Here is a 24,649-nt window from a genome sequence, read left to right on the forward strand (position 1 = left end):
GAATCGTATATTCAGTTTCAAAAAGGCAATGTCACAACAGTGACATATGTCAGTTATTAAGGGGGACTCGCAGTCCCCTAGCAATGAAAGAAGTTGGCAGAATCCAACTCTTGTCTAATCATTGCGATTCATATACCAGGTGTAGACAATTGGGAAGTGGATTATCTCAGCCATCAGACTCTACATCCGGGGGAGTGGTCTCTCTATCCAGATGTGTTCTATCAGATACTGCAGATGTGGGGTCTTCCAGGCATAGATCTGATGGCCTCTCGTCTGAACAAGAAACTTCCCTGATACCTCTCCAGGTCCAGGGACCCTCAGGCGGAATTGATGGATGCTCTAGCAGTTCCATGGTTTTACCAACCTGCTTACATTTTTCCAACTCTGGTTCTTCATCCAAGAGTGATCTCAAATATCATAATGGAACAATCTTATGTTTTTCTGATAGCACCAGCATGGTCTCACAGGGTCTGGTATGCAGATCTTGTCCAAATGTCCAGTTGCCAACCTTGGTCACTTCCTCTAAGACCAGACCTTCTGTCTCATCTCCCGTTTTTCCATCTGGATCTCAAATCTCTAAATTTGAAGGCATGGAAATTGAACGTTTAGTCCTTAGTCATAGAGGTTTCTCTGACTCTGTGATTAACATTATGATACAGGCTCGTAAGCCTGTTTCAAGGAAAATATATCACAAGGTTTGGAAAACCTATATTTCATGGTGTTCCACTCATGATTATTCTTGGCATTCTTTTAGAATTTCTAGGATTCTACAATTTCTTCAGGATGGTTTGGATAAAGGTTTGTCTGCCAATACTTTGAAAGGACAAATCTCTGCTCTTTCTGTTTATTTCACAAAAAGATTGCAAATATTCCTGATGTTCAGTGTTTCATACAAGCTTTGACTTGTATCAAACCTGTTATTAAATCTATTTCTCCTCCTTGGAGTCTAAATTTGGTATTAAAGACTTTGCAAGCTCCTCCTTTTGAGCCTATGGCCTCTAGTTATCAAGCCGTCAACCGCAAATATGCTGGAATTCCGCAGCGTATTTGTGGCGAGGCTGATTCCCCTTAGTTATCAAGTCCTACTGCCCGGCAAAAGTAGAATCTAGTGACATAAACTTCGGTCCGCCGGACTCATTCCAACACAGATCGATGCTTACGTCACTCCAGATATTCCGAACGCAAGTTCGGCACAATCTACTTTTGGTAGTTATCAAACTACTAGCAGGTACACTCGCCAATATTCTGTGCCAGCGTACCTGGATTTCAAACCGCCGCCCTGGAGGCGGTGGATCCCATAGGAATCAATGGGAGTCTGACCATAGCGAAAGCTCATGTTCGCTGCTGCCCGATATCCCATTGATTCCTATGGGAAACGTCTGCACCTAACACCCTAACATGTACCCCGAGTCTAAACACCCCTAATATGCCCAGCCTACACCGCTGCAACTAAATAAAGTTATTACCCACTGCTCCCGGACCCCGCCGCCACCTACATTATACATATTAACCCCTAATCTGCCCCCCCTACACCGCCGCAACTAAATAAAGTTATTACCCCCTAAACCGCCGCTCCCGGACCCCGCCGCAACTATAATAAATATGTTAACCCCTAAACCGCCGCTCCCGGACCCAGCCGCCACCTACATAATACCTATTAACCCCTATCCTGCCCCCCCTATACCGCCGCCACCTATAATAAATGTATTAACCCCTATCCTGCCCCCCCTACACCGCCGCCACTATAATAAAATTATTAACCCCTAAACCTAAGTCTAACACTAACCCTAACACCCCCTAACTTAAATATTAATTAAATAAATCTAAATAATATTAGTCTTATTAACTAAATTAATCCTATTTAAAACTAAATACTTACCTATAAAATAAACCCTAATATAGCTACAATATAACTAATAATTACATTGTAACTATTTTAGGATTTATTTTTATTTTACAGGCAAGTTTGTATATATTTTAACTAGGTACAATAGTTATTAAATAGTTATTAACTATTTAACAACTACCTAGCTAAAATAAATACAAAATTACCTGTAAAATAAATCCTAACCTAAGTTACAATTAAACCTAACACTACACTATAATTAAATTATTTAAATAAATTAGCTACCAATACCTACAATTAAATACAATTAAATAAACTAAACTAAATTACAATAAAAAAACACTAAATCACAGAAAATACAAAAATATTACAAGAAGTTTAAACTAATTACACCTAATCTAAGCCCCCTAATAAAATAATAATAAAAAATAATAATAAAAGTCCCTACCCTAGTCTACATTACCAAGTAACCAGCTCTTTTACCAGCCCTTAAAAGGGCTTTTTGTGGGGCATTTCCCCAAAGTAATCAGCTCTTTTGCCTGTAAAAAAAAATAAAATCCCCCTCAAAATTAAAACCCACCACCCACATACCCCTACTCTAACCCACCCAAACCCCCCTTAAATAAACCTATCGCTAACCCCCTGAAGATCTCCCTACCTTGAGTCGTCTTCACCCAGCCGGGCCGAAGTCTTCATCCGATGGGGCAGAAGAGGACATCCGGACCGGCAGACATCTTCATCCAAGCGGCATCTTCTATCTTCATCCATCCGACGAGGAGCGGCTCCATTTTCAAGACCTCCGGCGCGGAACATCCTTCCTGCACGACGACTACCCGATGAATGGCTGGTCCTTTAAATGACATCATCCAAGATGGCATCCCTCGAATTCCGATTGGCTGATAGGATTCTAGCAGCCAATCAAAATTAAGGTAGGAAAAATCTGATTGGCTGATGCAAGGACCAGCCATTTGTCGGGTAGTCGTTAAGCATATTTTACATTCCTTTGTACTTCATATTGTTTGCAGTATGCAAAAATTTTACTTTCAACTCACGTGCTAACCTGCACAAAAAGATTACTTTTAGAAGTGTTTACGCTAGAGCGGGAGTGCTAAATACCGCTCAACTAGCCTTTAATATTGTAAACGCATTGTTTTTTTCAATATTTACAGTGATTGATTTAAAAAAAAAAAAAAAAAAACTTTTTCCGGTTTGGCATGATATACTGTACATATGAAAACAAGAAGACCACAGGTTTCTATTAGAAAGATTTATATAATCTTCTGAATTTTAATAGTGCACATGCTGTAAACCATGAAACTGCTCCATAAATAGTGTATCAACTAGATAGCGCCTTTGTAACCAGGTTTTCAAAATATTAATGTAAATATTTCACATTCCAATGTTCTGCACATAGCAGAATATGTTCTATATATTTATAAATAAATATCCCTATACATATTTATATATATATATATATATATATATATATATATATATATATATATATATATATATATATACACACACATATATATATATATATATATATATCTATCTATATATATATATATATATATATATATATAATTAAAAGTATACATAGGATATATATATATATATATATATATATATATATACATAGTAACATAGTAGATAAGGTTGAAAAAAGACTGAAGTCCATCGAGTTCAACCTATACAAATCTAAAATACTTACAAAAAGCTCCAGTTAAGCTTAAATAACCCCATTAAAATGTGACCCATTTAATACTAGCAATCATATCCATGAATTTTGTTTATATATAGAAATTTATCCAGACTATTTTTAAATGTATCTATGGTATTGGCATTCACTACCTCCTTTGGTAATGAGTTCCACAATTTTATTGCTCTTACAGTGAGAAAACGTTTCCGTTGCAGGAGATTAAATCTCCTTTCCTCCAACCTTAAATTATGACCTCTTGTCAGAAACAATTTTCTTGGAATAAACAGAGCTTCTGCCATCTCTGTATATGGGCCTTGAATATATTTATATAAAGTAATCATGTCACCTCTCAAGCGCCTTTTTTCTAAAGAAAACAGACCCAGTTTGGCTAGCCTCTCCTCATAGGTTAATTTCTCCAATCCCCTTATTAGCTTTGTGGCCCTTCTCTGAACTTTTTCTAGTTCTGCAATATCTTTTTTAGCAATTGGTCCCCATAACTGCACTCCAAACTCAAGTTGAGGTCTTACCAGGGCTTTATATAATGACAGAATTATGCTTTCCTCCCTTGAATCAATGCCTCTTTTAATACATGCTAGTATCTTATTAGCCTTTGAAGCCGCTGGCCTGCATTGTGCACCCATCTTTAGCTTGTTATCTATTACTACTCCCAAATCCCTTTCCTCCTGTGTTTGGCTAAGTCTTGTCCCATTTAAAAAAAACCTAGCCTGCTTATTTTTACTTCCAAAATGTAGAACCTTGCATTTTTCTGCATTAAATCTCATTTTCCATTCACTTGCCCATAGTTCTAATTTTAGCAAATCCCTTATATATACAAAAAACATCATATATATATTGAAATATGTATTTATGAATAAATACAGTCATGCGAAAAAGAAAGTACAGCTTCTTTGAATTCTATGGTTTTACATAATAAAAATCCTCTGGTCCTTAACAGGTCTTAAAATTAGGTAAATTAAATCTCAGATGAACAACAACACATGACATAATACACTGTGTCATGATTTATTTAAGCAGGCCTCAGCTAGCATGTTAAATGTTAAAGTTCATGAGAGTGCAATTAGAAAAAGACTGAACAAGTATGGTTTGTATGGAAGGGTTGCCAGGAGAAAGCCTATTTTCTCTACAAAAGATGGCTTAGATTTGCAAAGTTGCATCTGAACAAACCACAAGACTTCTGGAGCAATGTCCTTTGGACAGAGGAGACCAAAGTGGAGATGTTTGGGCATAATACACAGTGCCATGTTTGGCTAAAACCAAACACAACATATCAGCGCAAACACCTCATACCAACTGTCAAGCACGGTGGCGGAGGGGTGATGATTTGGGATTGTTTTGCAGCCACAGGTCCTGGGCACCTTGTAGTCATTGAGTCAACCATGAACTCCTCTGTATACCAAAGTATTCTTGAGTTAAATGTGAGACCATCTGCCCGACAGCTAAAGCTTGGTTGAAATTGGGTCATGCACTAGAACAATGATTCCAAGCACACCAGCAAAAAAAAAACAGAATGGCTGAAAAAGAAAAGAATCAAGGTGTTGCAATGGCCCAGTCAAAGTCCAGACCTCAACCCGATTGAAATGCTGCTGCAGGACCTTAAGAGAGCTGAGCATAAACAAATTTCCGCAAACCTCAATGACCTGAAGCGACGTTGTAAAGAAGATTGGGACAGAATTCCACATAATGATGTGAGAGACTGATAAAGTAATGCAGAAATCATTTACTTCAAGTTATTGCTGCTAAAGGTGGTTCTACAACCTATTGAATCATAAGGGTTACTTAGTTTTTCACACGTCTTCTCCAATTTGGCTTTATTTTTGTTTTATAAATCATGACACAGTAATATGTGATGTGTTGTTCATCTGAAGTTGATTTTTATTATGTCCTTATACGTAAAACCATAGAATTCAAACAGCTTGTACTTTCTTTTTCACATGACTGTATAACATATTCTGCCATGTGAAGAACATTGGAATGTGAAATATTAATATAGGTCAGGTAAGGTGTTAATTTTTTTCCACTTTTTTTGCTATATTGACTTCTATGGGGTAATACTGTATGTTAATGCGATCACAATATTTTAACTTCTGCTTTTTGAGTGGAATGGGTTAGCGTGGGAAAACCTTTTACTTTCAACTTGTAATACGTGTGCAAAAAGCTTACTTCTAGCAGAGTTAGCACCCAAGCAGGAGCATTAAATACCTCTTCACTTGTAATCTGGTCCTATATGGGCAGATTGATACATGTATGCATTTTTTATTATATATTAGCCTCATTTAATTTAATTTATTATGGTTTTTAATGCAAGACAACATTTTCTCTTTTAATAAATCTTTCCATTGTTGCAGATAATGTTTTGTTTCTATGCAATGATTTATGTATTGACCAATCATGTTGATTTATATTAATTATTGTCACCTGTTGTTTGTGCAGCTTTAACTAAACCCCGCCGGAAAATATTTTTTAATCTCATCTTCATGCGAAAATTCTTGGCTCCTCCAGTTACTGAAATCAATAGATTGGGAATTTCCAAACCCCACTGTTCAGTCATTAGTTGATAAAGCAGATTTGATGGAGTATCTGAGGACACTCGTACATACTGCTGAGTAAAAGGAAGAGGAACAAGCAAGGCGTTAGTGTACAAATTAAATATTGTATTGTGGAAATAATTGCATTTGTTATGTTTGACACAGAACAGAAACAAAAAAAAGTACACATAAAACGTGTGGGGTACTAGCAGTACAGTAAATTCAACAGGAATAAGCAAGCCAGTGAGAATCCCCTAATACAGAGGTGGTATACTTGCATAAGGTGGGGGTGGCATGCAAAAAATATGGCATGCAGTGCTGTTCCTGTCAAACTACCATATTGCCCCCTGCTAGTGCAGTACTGCATGCAAGAGAATGTTTTAGATCTCTAGTAGATCTCTACTTTGGTCACTTGCTCTAGCTCTAATTAATTAATACAGCTTCTGTTTTTGTGTCTGCACTGATATACTGTATATATATATATCCTTTGTGCTAAATAATATTACATTGAATGTGAGCACTGACTTTTTTCTGTGTTACTCCATTTTTACCTCTGCCCCAGCCAAAAAGAAAAATTACTAAAATATTGACATCAATGCTGTTGATACCCTATATCAGTAATAAATCACAAATTTATTTTCATTTATAAATGTACAGCTGATGAAAGAACAAGCATGCAATCACCTGCAAAACATATATGTGACTGCAGCACAATTATAATTAATCCTTATTTCATTAATTTACTTGCACATGTCTGAACTTGGACACTAAGGTCTCATTTCCATTCAGCCGGCATTGGGTTTTTGCAAGGTTGCTGATAAGGTTGTTGATAAGATCTCAAACATTACTGCATGCTGAACTAGGTGTAACAGAGGAACAATAAGCTATCAATTTTTTTTCATTCTCTTGCTATCTTTATTTGAAAATAGGCATCTAAGCTTTTTTGGTTCAGACTCTGGACAGCACTTTTTTATTGGTGGATGAATTTATCCACCAATCTGCAAGAACAACCCAGGTTGTTCACCAAAAATGGGCCGGCTTCTAAACTTGCATTCTTGCATTTCAAATAAAGACACCAAGAGAATGAAGAAAAATTGATAATAGGAGTAAATTAGAAAGTTGCTTAAAATTTCATGCTCTATCTGAATCACGAAAGAAAAAATTTGGGTTCAGTGTCCCTTTAGCTACAAAGGGCTCCAATGCAATTATATATATATATATATATATATATATATATATATATATATATATATATATATATATATATATATATATAAATATATATATATATATATATATATATATACTGTATATGTGTGTGTGTGTTTGTACATATGTATTTATGTGTATATGTTTATATATATCTGTAAATACATATATACACATATAAATGCATATGTACACACATCTATACATACATATATATCTTTAGACATGTTTATGTATGTATCTCTATGTTAAAACCCTTTGCCTGCCTTTTTTCTAACACCTGAGACCTCATATCTTTGAGCCTGTATAACCTTTGTGAAATATTTTTATCAGATAGTGTTATTATGAGTGTAACTGTACATTGTAATATTTTTCAGGTGTGTTTTGTGCCATTTTTTTGTTTAGCAAAACAGTTAAGCAGATACCTAGGTACGCAATATCTCGATGAACATTAACTTCAATTGCGCTCAAGTTATTGCGTAATCAGCTTGAAATATGAGCGAAAAAACAGATGCACGGAAACACGCGTAACTGTTAGAGCTCCACTCATCCTCTGACCCTTATTGTTATATGTAATATTTAGTGCTGGCCCAGGTATAGGACTAGTTGGAGTTATATTCCTATTTAAATATGAATATATTCAAGCACATATCTCCATAATTCCAACAAGGCTTATGCCTTACGCAGCAATAAATATTACCTATATCAATAAATGTAAAAATTTAATTGAAAAATGTTTTTCCTTAAAGTGATGGTAAACTCTCCCCTTTTTAAAAACAGATCTGGAATGTTTGTTATATTTTAGATGGAGTTTAATTCATCAGTGGTAATGAAGATGCACTATAACTGACTTTTTTTTTCAAATATTCCGCACCCCATCACCCACTTCAAAAGTCAATTTGAATTGTTGTCCAATCAGTGTTCTCCTTGACCATGAAAATTAAGCACCATCACAGTTATGCGGTTTAAAGGAGTATTTGAGTAATCATTGGTGAGCACACACAGCATAGCGGTTTCCACCATGCCCCACTTCAAACCCAGTGACGGAGGAACACCCAGTACGCCATAGCGTACACACACCGAAGACAACAGAGACGCACAGGAACGCAGAGAAAGGAAGAGCCGGATTATCCGCAACAGTGGAGTCTCCAGAAAAAAGGTGAACATTGCATTGGTTTGCATTTGGTTTGCTTGTTATTATATTTATCTGGAGATGAACTTCGGCATATAAAAGGCGAATGTGAGTGAAATTTACAAGTCTGGTCAGAGTTGTGTGTGTACTGAATAGCGGCAAAGGGCAAAGGGCAAGAGTCACAGTACTTATAAGCAGTGGGGTTCACATAAGGACTTTGACAATATAGGATACGTGACAGGTGCTAAGCAAAGGAGTGAATATAATCAGTGTTCTAACTACAACAAAAGTGCCATATGGGGAGAGCGCTGATTGGACAATTTAAACTGTTATCTCACAGAAAAAATACTTTTATATCTATATTAAAAATTAACTTATAGTGCATCTTTATTACATCTGATTAATTAAACTCCATCTAAAATATCACTAACATTCCACATCTGTTTTTAAAAAGGGGAGAGTTTACCATCACTTTAAATAAAATGTTTGTTTTTTTTTTTAAATCTTGTATCTTTGTTTTGTGACTTTCATAACTCCTGTGTCGTTCTCTCTAAAGGCAATCACATGTAAGGAGCTCAGATGTTAAATTTAACTTTTATAGTGTTAGGTCGGGTTAACTTCTTATGGTGCCATTTCTGAGAAATCCGAAGTCGGATGGAATCATTAACACAATGGGGCATATTTATCAAGCTCTGCATGAAGGCTCGCCGGAAACAGAAGTTATGAAGCAGCGGTCTAAACCCATAACTTGTCCGCAAGCTCTGAGGCCGCGGACAGAAATCAACCCGATTGAATACGATCTGGTTGATTGACATACCCTGCTAGCGGACGATTGGCCGCAAATCTACAGGGGGCTGCATTGCACCAGCAGTTCACAAGAACTGCTGGTGCAATGATAAATGCCGACAGCACTCGCACATTGATAAATATGCTAACTTGATAATATGTTAACTTACAACTACATAAACAGACAAACTGCACAAACTGCACTAAATATTTAAATAGAAACCTGGTACTAAAATGGAGCCCTAAATTAATTTTAGCTTACGGCTCCATTTGTAATGACTCAATGAGAACAAGCCCTAATAGTGTATTTATTTCCAACTAACTTTTAAAGGGACATTAAAGTCCAAAAATAACTTTTGTGATTTAAATAGAGCATGCAAATTTAAACAACTTTCAAATGTACTTTTATTTTCAAATTTGCTTTATTCTTGAAGAATCTTTTATTGAAGAGTAAATATAGGCAGGCTCATAAGAGTTCAGGGGTGTGCACGTGTCTTTAGTATTTTATAACAACAGTCTTGTGCAACATTTTATAACAAAGCTACAAATAATGATTCAACATTGTTGCCATAGAATACTAAAGACACATGAACACTCCTGAGCTCTTATGAGCCTACCAAGATGTAAAATAGAAGTAAATTTGAAGATTGATTAAAATTGCATGCTGAAAAAAAACGGCTGAAAAAACCTAACACCTGCAAAAAAGCAGCGTAAAGCTCCTAACGCAGCCCCATTGATTCCTATGGGGAAACACTTTTTATGTCTACACCTAACACCTTAACATGAGCCCGAGTCTAAACACCCCTAATCTTACACTTATTAAACCCTAATCTTCCGCCCCCGACATCGCCGACACCTGCATTATATTATTAACCCCTAATCTGCCGCTCCTGACACCGCCGCCACCTACATTATACTTATGAATCCCTAATCTGCTGCCCCCAACGTCGCCGAACACTACATTATATTTATTAACTCCTAATCTGCCACCCCAATGTCGCCGCAACCTACCTACAGTTATTAACCCCTAATCTGCCGCCCCAACGTCGTTGCCACTATATTAAAGTTATTAATCCCTAAATCTAAGTCTAACACTAACCCTAACACCCCCCTAACTTAAATATAATTTAAATAAATCTAAATAAAATTACTACAATTTACTAAATTATTCCTATTTAAAAACTAAATACTTACCTATAAAATAAACCCTAAGCTAGCTACAATATAACTAATAGTTACATTGTAGCTATTTTAGGGTTTATTTTTATTTTACAGGCAACTTTGTATTTATTTTAACAAGGTACAATAGTTATTAAATAGTTATTAACTATTTAATAGCTACCTAGTTAAAATAAAGACAAATTTACCTGTAAAATAAAACCTAACCTAAGTTACAATTACATCTAACACTACACTATAATTAAATTAATTCCCTAAATTAACTACAATTAAATACAATTAAATACAATTATCTAAAGTACGAAAAAAAACACTAAATTACAGAAAATAATTAAATAATTACAAGTTTTTTTAAACTAATTACACCTAATCTAATCCCCCTAATAAAATAAAAAAGGCCCCCAAAATAATAAAAAGCCCTACCCTATACTAAATTACAAATAGCCCTTAAAAGGGCCTTTTGCGGGGCATTGCCCCAAAGTAATCAGCTCTTTTACCTGTAAAAAAAGTACAATACCCCCAACATTAAAACCCACCACCCACACACCCAACCCTACTCTAAAACCAACCCAATACCCCCTTAATAAAACCTAACACTAACCCCTTGAAGATCACCCTACCTTGAGAAGTCTTCACCCAACCGGGCCGAAGTCCTCAATGAAGCCGGGCGAAGTGGTCCTCCAGACGGGCAGAATTCTTCATCCAAGCCAGGAAGAAGAGGTCCTCCAGACGGGCAGAAGTCTTCATCCAGACGGCATCTTCTATCTTCATCCATCCGGTGCGGAGTGGCTCCATCTTCAAGACATCCGACGCGGAGCATCCTCTTCAAACGACGTCCAACTGAAGAATTAAGGTTCCTTTAAATGATGTCATCCAAGATGGCATCCGTTCAATTCCTATTGGCTGATAGAATTCTATCAGCCAATCGGAATTAAGGTAGAAAAAATCCTATTGGCTGATGCAATGCCCCCAACATCGCTGAACCCTACATTATATTTATTAACCCCTAATCTGCCACCCCCAATGTCGCTGCAACCTACCTACACTTATTAACCGCTAATCTGTTGCCCCAACGTCGCTGCCACTATATTAAAGTTATTAACCCCTAAATCTAAGTCTAACCCTAACCCTAACACCCCCTAACTTAAATATAATTTAAATAAATCTAAATAAAATTACTACAATTAACTAAATTATTCCTATTTAAAACTAAATACTTACCTATAAAATAAACCCTAAGCTAGCTACAATATAACTAATAGTAATAAAATAAAGACAAATTTACCTGTAAAATAAAATCTAACCTAAGTTACAATTACATCTAACACTACACTATAATTAAATTAATTCCCTAAATTAACTACAATTAAATACAATTATCTAAAGTATGAAAAAACACTAAATTACAGAAAATAATAAAATAATTAGAAGTTTTTTAAACTAATTACACCTGATCTAATCCCCCTAATAAAATAAAAAAAAGCCCCCCCAAAATAATAAAATTCCCAACCCTATACTAAATTACAAATAGCCCTTAAAAGGGCTTTTTGCGGGGCATTGCCCCAAAGTAATCAGCTCTTTTACCTGTAAAAAAAGTACAATACCCCCCCCCCCAACATTAAAACCCACCACCCACTGGATCTAAAAAAAAAAAACTCTTCCTTAACACTGACCAAACTGTCACAATGATCTTTAGAATAGTACCTAAATTACACAAACTACAAAATTCCCATCTACGCATCAAAACAAAATCAAATTGTACGCTGACCGCAGTCAACTCTTTCAAATACTTGGGTATGTTGTTAGACCCCAATCTATCTTATGGCCTCCACATAGAAAAACTTGCATCTAAACTCTATCCAAAACTAGATGCCCTGTACAGAAACAAATCCTGCCTCAGCCCTACAGTAAAGGAAAAGATTGTACAGCAAATGCTGATGCCAATCATGGATTATGGGGATGTAGTATATGCACCTGCACCACAAACTCACCTTAATAAACTTAATACATTGTATAACTCATTCTGCCGCTTTGTGCTACAATGTAACTACAGGACCCACCATTATCACATGCTAAAAGAACTAAACTGGCTGACACTGGAATCCAGACGCTCCCTCCATCTTTCCAGCCTTGTGTTTAAGAGCATTTATGGGAAGCTCCCACCCTACCTGAGCAGAATGCTCTCCCCGGCTATTCCAACCTCCTATAACCTCCGATCCAGTACCAGCACATTATTTAGTTTGCCTCAATACAAAAAGAAAGCAGCTCGATCCTCCTTTTCCTACCGAGCACCACAGTAATGGAACGACCTCCCGCACACTTTCAAACCTTCCCTAAGCCTAATATCCTTTAAGAGATCCTCTATACATATCTCAAAACAGAATGCACCTGTCATGGTTGATTACATATTTCCTACCTGTTCTATGTTAAATTTTGCATCTATTGTGTGTTATTATTGTTTTTGTATTTTATTGTACCCTATTGTATTAATGGAATGTTTTGTGGACCCAGGACATACTTGAAAATAAGAACATCTGAATGTATCCTTCCTGGTAAAATATTTTATACATAAATAATAAATATACCAGGGTGTAATATTGTATAATCCAATAAAAAAACATAAAAAATGCACTCACTGGTCCTTTATGTAGCAAACTATTAAACTATAAAGTTTATGTAGCAAAAAGCATACAGACACAGTGACGTGTCAGAGCTAACCAGTCTGAGCTAGGTGCTGTATGTGTTTGTAAGCTTTTTGATAAATAAACTTTAAAGAGACATGAAACCCAAAATGTTTATTTCATGATTCAGACAGAACAGATAATTTTAAACAACCAGTGTACTTCTATTATCAATTGTGTTTCATTCTATTGATATCATTTGTTGAATTAGCAGCATTGCACTATTGGTTTCTAACTGAATACATGGGCATCTATTTATCAAAGCGTCAACTTTCCTGCATTCACACTATACTATACTATGTACCCCCTATACCGCCGCTCCCGGACCCCGCCACAACTCTAATAAATATATTAACCCCTAAACCACCGCTCCTGGACCCCGCCACAACTAAATACAATTATTAACCCCCTAAACCGCCGCTCACGGACCCCGTCGCAACTAAATAAAGTGTTTAACCCCTAAACTGCCGCTCCCGGAGCCCACCGCCACCTACATTATACTTATTAACCCCTAATCTGCCGCAGTCTACACCGCCACCACCTACATTATATTTATTAACCCCTAATCTGCCCCCCCACACCGCCGCCATTATATTATATTTATTAACCCCTAAACCTAAGTCTAACCCTAACCCTAACACCCCCTAACTTAAATATAATTTAAATAAATCTAAATAAATATTCCTAGCATTAAAAAAATATTCCTAATTAAAAATAAATACTTACCTGTAAAATAAACCATAAGATAGCTACAATATAACTAATAGTTACATTCTAGCTAGTTTAGGATTTATTTTTATTTTACAGGCAACTTATTAACTATTTAATAACTTCCTAGTTAAAATAAATACAAATATACCTGTAAAATAAAACCTAATCTAAGTTAACACTACACTATAATTAAATTAATTCCCTAAATTAACTACAATTAAATAAATTTAAATAAAATTATCTAAAAGTACAAAAAAAAACCCCACTAAATTGCAGAAAATAAAAAAATAATTACAAGAATTTTAAACTAATTACACCTAATCTAATCCCCCTAATAAAATAAAAAAGCCCCCCAAAATAATAAAAATCCCTACCCTATACTAGCCCTTAAAAGGGCCTTTTGTGGGGCATTGCCCCAAAGTAATCAGCTCTTTTACCTGTAAAAAAAAATTACAACCCCCCAACATTAAAACCCACCACTCACACAACCAACCCTACTCTAAAACCCACCCAATACCCCCTTAATAAAACCTAACACTAACCCCTTGAAGATCACCCTACCTTGAGAAGTCTTCACCCAACCGGGCGGAAGTCCTCAACGAAGCCTGGCGAAGTGATCCTCCAGACGGGCAGAAGTCTTCATCCAAGCCGGGCAGAAGAGGTCCTCCAGACGGGCAGAAGTCTTCATCCAGACGGCATCTTCTATTTTCATCCATCCGGCGAGGAGCGGCTCCATCTTCAAGACATCTGACACGGAGCATCCTCTTCATCCGGGTCAACAATGACGGGTCCTTTAAGTGATGTCATCCAAGATGGCGTCCCTTCAATTCCGATTGGCTGATAGAAATCAGCCAATCAGAATTGAGGTAGGAAAAATCCTATTGGTTGATGCAATCAGCCAATAGGATTGAGTTTGCATTCTATTGGCTGTTCCGACGCAGAGCATCCTCTTCATCCGGAGGGTTCTTCAACAATGACTGGTCCTTTAAGTGACGTCATCTAAGATGGCGTCCCTTCAATTCCGATTGGCTGATAGAATTCTATCAGCCAATCGGAATTAAGGTAGGAAAAATCCTATTGGCTGATGCAATCAGCCAATAGGATTGAGCTTGCATCAACCAATAGGATTTTTCCTACCTTAATTCTGATTGGCTGATTTCTATCAGCCAATCGGAATTGAAGGGACGCCATCTTGGATGACGTCACTTAAAGGACCCGTCATTGTTGACCCGGATGAAGAGGATGCTCCGCGTCGGATGTCTTGAAGATGGAGCCGCTCCTCGCCGGATGGAAGAAAATAGAAGATGCCGTCTGGATGAAGACTTTTGCCCGTCTGGAGGACCTCTTCTGCCCGGTTTGGATGAAGACTTCTGCCCGTCTGGAGGACCACTTTGCCCGGCTTCGTTGAGGACTTCAGCCCAGTTGGGTGAAGACGTCTCAAGGTAGGGTGATCTTCAAGGGGTTAGTGTTAGTTTTTTTTTAAGGGGGGATTGGGTGGGTTTTTTTCAGGTAAAAGAGCTGATTACTTTGGGGCAATGCCCCGAAAAAGGCCCTTTTAAGGGCTATTTGTAATTTAGTGTAGGGTAGGGCTTTTTTTATTTTGGAGGGCTTTTTTATTTTGTTAGGGGGGATTTGAGTAGGTGTAATTAGTTTAAAAATCTTGTAATTATTTTATTATTTCTGTAATTTAGTGTTTGTTTGTTTTTGTACTTTAGATAATTTTATTTAATTTTATTTAAACGTGTTATATGTACCTTTAAGAAAGCTTTGTAAGTTTTAATAAACAAGCTGGAATGTCTTATTTATATGTGCTAAAAGCTCCAGTTACCTTAGAGAGATATGGTAAAAACTCCATACATGTTCCTGAGTTAGGCTGTTTTTATTTGCATAATCTCGAATAAAAAGTTAAAACACACAGTTAGCCAATATAACAACAAGGCGGGAACTCAACACCATACTTAGGCTATAATATCTACCAGTAGATTATGAGACCTCCAGAAGTTCCCAATTATATTTTCATAAAGTGACAATCTTTTAAATGTCATGTCTATAATCAAGATAAGCTTGGCACAAATTGTATCTGGATATTTGGCCATCCTTGCGCTGTCGGCGGCCGAGACTGCGTGAGGGTGGGTTTCAGCATATTTGGTGTAGATACTGCCTTTGTATAATTATAAGGACATGTCATGTATAACTTTGAAGGTGTAGTTCTGGATATCTGGTATTTTTACATATCTGATATTAGTCTATAAGTTATTCACATAGCATAACATAGGTGTGGTTATATTCAACGTTCAATCAGTCAGTCCTGGTATCTTGCATCTATTTCCTCATTACGGTTTTATTTGTTATGCCTGCGTAACAATCTTTTATTTTATGATGCAAAATTCCCTGTTTTGTTTGTTATACCTATGTGTACCATGTTTATTGTAAACCCCTTGCATTTTCATACTGTTTTTACTGGACCAAGAGTGTCCACCTTTATCTAGGGGATGAAAATGAGGACTGAATTTCCTTAAATACAAGTTTATCAAATATGAAGTCAATATTTGCATGATTGTATACTGTATTTAAAATGTAACTTTATATTATGTGTACTGTGCTCAATAATAATAATAATAAAATATATATATATATATATATATATATATATATATATATATATATATATAAAATAACATATATGAATGTATGTGTACATATGTGCCATTGCTTTACATTTATGGAATGTTGCAATTTCTCTGGAAATATTTAAATAAATTTGAACATTTGAAAGCATTTTATGTATAATATTTGGGTATTTTTGAAACTGCAAAAAAAAAAAAAAGTCTTGATTCAATTAAAACAAGTCAACTCTATGAAAAAATATTTAATTACCCCTGCCCTTACTTTTTTTCTTTTTCTTATTTTTTTATGTATATGACAATAACATATCAGCTCGGTGGTGGATACATGAGACGATTAGTAGGTAGTAGGTTAGAAATAGACTGGAAGCATCATTTTGAAGAAATTATAATTACTAAAAAGCTAACGCATTTCCTATATACAGATTCATTTATTAATTAGTCATAAAATATGTATGACTATAGATTACGTTTCCTATCTCAACAAAGATTATATGCTTTTTTTAGCTTTCGTTATGCGTACAATTTCTGGTTTGCTTTTGGAAATAACCCACCCTCTGCAATCACAATGCAAGGACCCCATATCAAGTCAGTGAAGTCACTGCCATAGTTAGTTGTGGTAGGTGGCGCAAACCAAGTTGCTATTCCCAATGTGTCTTACTGTAAATATGTGTGATAATATGTGGGCTCAATATATGTTAATGTTTTGATGAGTACTATTTTATATTCTCTTATGGAAAAAATTGGATGTCGAAACATTTTTTTAAAAATATATATTATACTTTATTTGATTCCGGTAAATTTACCCAATAATAGTGATGCTAAAAGTACAATTAAACAAATATTATTACAAATTCCTTCAAAGTTTAAAAAATGACACCGGTGTCTCTATGTATCTATGTATAAAATGTACGTAATATATAAAAATATATGAATATATAAAAATTAAATTAAAATAATATCGTTGAAATCTTGCAATTTATACAGTTATAGGTTTATCACAAGTTGTAATTTCTAACAAAATGTTTGTAAATACAATTTAATAGTGGATAAGACAATAGTTGCTGTATAGTTCATATAGGATACTTTGTTTCAAGTTCAGCTGTGCAATTGAGATCTTATCTTAGGTAACTATATATCAAATGTAGAGGTATGTTGGTGCGATTTTTATCACACTGTGATACAAGTATACAAATTAGTACCTTGAAGTGTATCTGTTTGATATCACTTTTGTGAGATGATTGCGGTTAAATAAACGCCGCTATGCCAATAATTTGCTGATGGCAGTTCTATATGGGCTGCTGGCGGTTAAATAAATGCCGCTTTGGTTTCCTCTTGTTAGGTGGGCTTATCTGTTTGCTGCGAGAAAATTCACTTTTATATAAATGCTTGTGTAGTTGCCGTGGCCGCTTTGTTATCTTGTCCTTTGTCGGTCAGTGACCGATCACGCTCTTAAGGATTTCTTGGTGGGATCTTCGTTGCGGTTAGGTGCTAACCGTTTACTGATGTTTTTTAAGTATCTCCGGTTTTTCTATTCTGTGGCTTGTCTGTCGGTCAGTGACCGATCACAATGGTATGGTTGTTGGATGACCTCCTGATGTGGAATATTTGCGTGCCTCTCCGGTCCGTTCTTACCAGGTTTCTTTGATGTCGGTCAGTGACCGATCTGGGTACTGAAATGTGGTTGTGGGATAAGTAGAAAGTTTGTAGGATAAGTAGAAAAAGGAATTCTAGTTATCAATGTGATCTTTGCGGTTAAATATATGCCGCTAAGTAAGAACTTGAATATTTCACCAGGGTGTAGCTGGTATTCTCTTTGTCTTCTCAAATCCTTTGCAGGTGTGCTCTGGTATCAACGTGTTTCGGCTGGACAGCCTTTTTCAAGATACCAGATGTGTGGATTCAAGGCTATTTAAAGCCTCTATAATTTAGCAATTAAATCACTAATTGATGATTTACATAAAAATCAAAAAAAGTTCAAGAACATTTAAAATGCTGCTTTATTATATAACATAGGTATCCTTGGGTCTTAGTTATAATATAGTAGGGTGACTTTATGTAGCGATAAATAGACATGTGCGGTTCGTTTCGGATTAATTCGGAAATTCGGTAAATTCGGAGATTCGGATCGATTCGGATTTCCGAATTAAAATACTTCCGAATCTACCGAATGAATCCGAAATAGCTGCCGTATCTCCGAATAAATCCGAATTAGCTCGTTAAGATTCGGCATTTCCCCATAGGAAACAATGGGAGTTTCGGCTGAAAAAAAACTAACACCGCAGCCCCATTGTTTCCTATGGGGAAACACTAAGTCTGCACCTAACACCCTAACATGTACCCCGAGTCTCTAAACACCCCTAATCTAACACTTATTAACCCCTAATCTGCTGCCTCCGCTATCGCTGACACCTGCATTATGTTATTAACCCCTAATCTGCCGACCGAATATCGCCGCCACCTACATTATAACTATTAACCCCTAATCTGCTGTCCCTAACACCGCCGACCCCTACATTATAGTTATTAACCCCTAATCTGCCCCCCCCAACGTCGCCGCAATCTAACTACAACTATTAACCCCTAATCTGCCGACCCGATATCGCCGCCGCCTACATTATAGCTATTAACCCCTAATCTGCTGTCCCTAACACCGCCGACCCCTACATTATAGTTATTAACCCCAAATCTGCCCCCCCCAACGTCGCCGCAATCTAACTACAAGTATTAACCCCTAATCTGCCGACCCGATATCGCCGCCGCCTACATTATAACTATTAACCCCTAATCTGCTGTCCCTAACACCGCCGACCCCTACATTATAGTTATTAACCCCTAATCTGCCTCCCCCCAACGTCGCCACAATCTAACTACAAGTATTAACCCCTAATCTGCCGACCGCAAATCGCCGCCACTATAATAAATGTATTAACCCCTAAACCGCCGCACTCCCGCCTCGCAAACACTATAATACATTTTATTAACCCCTAATCTGCCCTCCCTAACATCGCCGCCACCTACCTACAATTATTAACCCCTAATCTCCCGCCCCCATCGTCGCCGCTACTATAATAAAGTTATTAACCCCTAAACCTAAATCTAACCCTAACACTAACACCCCCTAACTTAAATATAATTTAAATAAAACGAAATAAGTTTACTATAGTTAAATAAATGAATCCTATTTAAAACTAAATACTTACCTGTAAAATAAACCCTAATATAGCTACAATATAACTAATAGTTACATTGTAGCTATTTTAGCATTTATTTTTATTTTACAGGCAACTTTGTATTTATTTTAACTAGGTACAATAGTTATTAAATAGTTAATAACTATTTAATAACTACCTAGCTAAAATAAATACAAATTTACCTGTAAAATAAATCCTAACCTAAGTTACAATTACACCTAACACTACACTATCATTAAATTAACTAAATAAATGAATCATATTTAAAACTAAATACTTACCTGTAAAATAAACCCTAATATAGCTGCAATATAACTAATAGTTACATTGTAGCTATTTTAGCATTTATATTTATTTTACAGGCAACTTTGTATTTATTTTAACTAGGTACAAAAGCTATTAAATAGTTATTGACTAATTAATAGCTACCTAGTTAAAATAATTACAAAATTACCTGTAAAATAAATCCTAACCTAAGTTACAATTAAACCTAACACTACACTGTCATTAAATAAATTAACTACAAAAGTACAAAACCCCCCCACTAAATTACAAAAAAAAAAAAAAACACTAAATTACAAAAAATAAAAAAATATTACAAGAATTTTAAACTAATTACACCTAATCTAAGCCCCCTAATAAAATAACAAAGCCCCCCAAAATAAAAAAAAATGCCCTACCCTATACTAAATTACAAAAGTTAACAGCTCTATTACCTTACCAGCCCTGAACAGGGCCCTTTGCGGGGCATGCCCCAAAGAAAACAGCTCTTTTGCCTGTAAAAAAAAAAAAAACACAATCCCCCCCCCACATTACAACCCACCACCCACATACCCCTACTCTAACCCAAACCCCCCTTAAATAAACCTAACACTACCCCCCTGAAGATCTCCCTACCTTGAGTCGTGTTCACCCAGCCGGGCCGAAGTCTTCATCCGATGGGGCAGAAGAGGACATCCAGACCGGCAGAAGTCTTCATCCAAGCGGGGCAAGAAGAGGTCTTCCATCCATCATACAAGTACCAAAATACAAACAAACACTAAATTACCAAAAATAATAAAATATTACAATAATTTTAAACTAATTACACCTAATCTAAGCCCCCTACTAGCTATTAATATAGCTTCAATATAACTAATAGTTACATTGTAGCTATTTTAGGATTTATATGTATTTTACAGGCAACTTTGTATTTATTTTAACTAGGTACAATAGTTATTAAATAGTTAATAACTATTTAATAACTACCTAGCTAAAATAAATACAAATTTACCTGTAAAATAAATCATAACCTAAGTTACAATTACACCTAACACTACACTATCATTAAATTAAATTAACTAAATAAATGAATCCTATATAAAACTAAAGACTTACCTGTAAAATAAACCCTAATATAGCTGCAATATAACTAATAGTTACATTGTAGCTATTTTAGCATTTATATTTATTGTACAGGCAACTTTGTATTCATTTTAACTAGGTTCAATAGCTATTAAATAGATACTGACTATTTAATAGCTACCTAGTTAAAATAATTACAAAATTACCTGTAAAATAAATCCTAACCTAAGTTACAATTAAACCTAACACTACACTATCATTAAATAAATTAACTACAAGTACCTACAATTAAATACAATTAAAAAAACTAAACTAAAGTACAAACCCCCGCCCACTAAATTACAAAAAATAAAAAAAATGTTACAAGAATTTTAAACTAATTACACCTAATCTAAGCCCCCTAATAAAATAACAAAGCCCCCCAAAATAAAAAAAATGCCCTAACCTATACTAAATTACAAAAGTTAACAGCTCTATTACCTTACCAGCCCTGAACAGGGCCCTTTGCGGGGCATGCCCCAAAGAAAACAGCTCTTTTGCCTGTAAAAAAAAAACACAATCCCCCCCCCACATTACAACCCACCACCCACATACCCCTACTCTAACCCAAACCCCCCTTAAATAAACCTAACACTACCCCCCTGAAGATCTCCCTACCTTGAGTCGTGTTCACCCAGCCGGGCCGAAGTCTTCATCCGATGGGGCAGAAGAGGACATCCAGACCGGCAGAAGTCTTCATCCAAGCGGGGCAAGAAGAGGTCTTCCATCCATCAGAAAAGTACAAAAAAACAAACAAACACTAAATTAGCAAAAATAATAAAATATTACAATAATTTTAAACTAATTACACCTAATCTAAGCCCCCTACTAGCTATTAATATAGCTACAATATAACTAATAGTTACATTGTAGCTATTTTAGGATTTATATTTATTTTACAGGCAACTTTGTATTTATTTTAACTAGGTACAATAGCTATTAAATAGTTAATAACTACCTAGCTAAAATAAATACAAATTTACCTGTAAAATAAACCCTAACCTAAGTTACAATTACACCTAACACTACACTGTCATTAAATTAACTAAATAAATTAATCCTATATAAAACTAAATACTTACCTGTAAAATAAACCCTAATATAGCTACAATATAACTAATAGTTACATTGTAGCTATTTTAGCATTTATATTTATTTTACAGGCAACTTTGTATTTATTTTAACTAGGTACAATAGCTATTACATAGTTATTGACTAATTAATAGCTACCTAGTTAAAATAATTACAAAATTACCTGTAAAATAAATCCTAACCTAAGTTACTATTAAACCTAACACTACACTATCATTAAATAAATTAACTACAAGTACCTACAATTAAATACAATGAAATAAACTAAACTAAAGTACAAAAAAAAAACAAACACTAAATTACAAAAAATAAAAAAAATTACAAGAATTTTAAACTAATTACACCTAATCTAAGCCCCCTAATAAAATAACAAAGCCCCCCAAAATAAAAAAAATGCCCTACCCTATACTAAATTACAAAAGTAATCAGCTCTATTACCTTACCAGCCCTGAACAGGGCCTTTTGCGGGGCATGCCCCAAAGAAAACAGCTCTTTTGCCTGTAAAAAAAAACACAATACCCCCCCCCCACATTACAACCCACCACCCACATACCCCTACTCTAACCCAAACCCCCCTTAAATAAACCTAACACTACCCCCCTGAAGATCTCTCTACAGTGTCTTCACCCAGCGGGCCGAAGTCTTCATCCAATCGGGCAGAAGAGGACATCCAGACCGGCAGAAGTCTTCATCCAAGCGGGGCAAGAAGAGGTCTTCCATCCATCAGAAGTCTTGATCCAGGCTGCATCTTCTCTGTTCATCCATCCGGAGCGGAGCGGCAGCATCCTGAAGACATCCCACGCAGAGCATCCTCTTCTTTCTTGATCCGACGACTAGGTGACTGTACCTTTAAGTGACGTCATCCAAGATGGCGTCCCTTGAATTCCGATTGGCTGATAGGATTCTATCAGCCAATCGGAATTAAGGTAGGAAAAATCTGATTGGCTGATTCAATCAGCCAATCAGATTCAAGTTCAATCCGATTGGCTGATGGAATCAGCCAATCAGATTGACCTCGCATTCTATTGGCTGTTCCGATCAGCCAATAGAATGCGAGCTCAATCTGATTGGCTGATTGGATCAGCCAATCGGATTGAACTTGAATCTGATTGGCTGATTGAATCAGCCAATCAGATTTTTCCTAACTTAATTCCGATTGGCTGATAGAATCCTATCAGCCAATCGGAATTCAAGGGACGCCATCTTGGATGACGTCACTTAAAGGTACAGTCACCTAGTCGTCGGATCAAGAAAGAAGAGGATGCTCTGCGTGGGATGTCTTCAGGATGCTGCCGCTCCGCTCCGGATGGATGAACAGAGAAGATGCCGCCTGGATCAAGACTTCTGATGGATGGAAGACCTCTTCTTGCCCCGCTTGGATGAAGACTTCTGCCGGTCTGGATGTCCTCTTCTGCCCGATCGGATGAAGACTTTGGCCCACTGGGTGAAGACACAGTAGAGAGATCTTCAGGGGGGTAGTGTTAGGTTTATTTAAGGGGGGTTTGGGTTAGAGTAGGGGTATGTGGGTGGTGGGTTGTAATGTGGGGGGGGTATTGTGTTTTTTTTTACAGGCAAAAGAGCTGTTTTCTTTGGGGCATGCCCCCGCAAAAGGCCCTTTTAAGGGCTGGTAAGGTAATAGAGCTGATTACTTTTGTAATTTAGTATAGGGTAGGGCATTTTTTTATTTTGGGGGGCTTTGTTATTTTATTAGGGGGCTTAGATTAGGTGTAATTAGTTTAAAATTCTTGTAATTTTTTTTATTTTTTGTAATTTAGTGTTTGTTTTTTTGTACTTTAGTTTAGTTTATTTCATTGTATTTAATTGTAGGTACTTGTAGTTAATTTATTTAATGATAGTGTAGTGTTAGGTTTAATAGTAACTTAGGTTAGGATTTATTTTACTGGTAATTTTGTAATTATTTTAACTAGGTAGCTATTAAACAGTAAATATCTATTTAATAACTATTGTACCTAGTTAAAATAAATACAAAGTTGCCTGTAAAATAAATATAAATGCTAAAATAGCTACAATGTAACTATTAGTTATATTGTAGCTATATTAGGGTTTATTTTACAGGTAAGTATTTAGTTTTATATAGGATTAATTTATTTAGTTAATTTAATGACAGTGTAGTGTTAGGTGTAATTGTAACTTAGGTTAGGGTTTATTTTACAGGTAAATTTGTATTTATTTTAGCTAGGTAGTTATTAACTATTTAATAGCTATTGTACCTAGTTAAAATAAATACAAAGTTGCCTGTAAAATAAATATAAATCCTAAAATAGCTACAATGTAACTATTAGTTATATTGTAGCAATATTAATAGCTAGTAGGGGGCTTAGATTAGGTGTAATTAGTTTAAAATTATTGTAATATTTTATTATTTTTGCTAATTTAGTGTTTGTTTGTTTTTTTGTACTTTTCTGATGGATGGAAGACCTCTTCTTGTCCCGCTTGGATGAAGACTTCTGCCGGTCTGGATGTCCTCTTCTGCCCCATCGGATGAAGACTTCGGCCCGGCTGGGTGAACACGACTCAAGGTAGGGAGATCTTCAGGGGGGTAG

At 35.9% G+C, this 24,649-nt stretch overlaps 1 protein-coding gene across 1 annotated transcript in view; it reads right to left on the minus strand.

Moving 5' to 3' along the window:
- TRPM2 (transient receptor potential cation channel subfamily M member 2) overlaps window positions 1-24,649 on the minus strand; it is a 272,602-nt gene that overhangs the window by 224,173 nt on the left and 23,780 nt on the right. Inside the window, exon 4 of the mRNA XM_053712880.1 lies at window positions 5,985-6,165. Coding sequence (XP_053568855.1) covers window positions 5,985-6,165 — 181 coding nt within the window. The remainder of the gene's footprint in view (window positions 1-5,984; window positions 6,166-24,649) is intronic.

Source organism: Bombina bombina, chromosome 1 (assembly GCF_027579735.1).
Source record: "Bombina bombina isolate aBomBom1 chromosome 1, aBomBom1.pri, whole genome shotgun sequence".
NCBI lineage: Eukaryota > Metazoa > Chordata > Amphibia > Anura > Bombinatoridae > Bombina > Bombina bombina.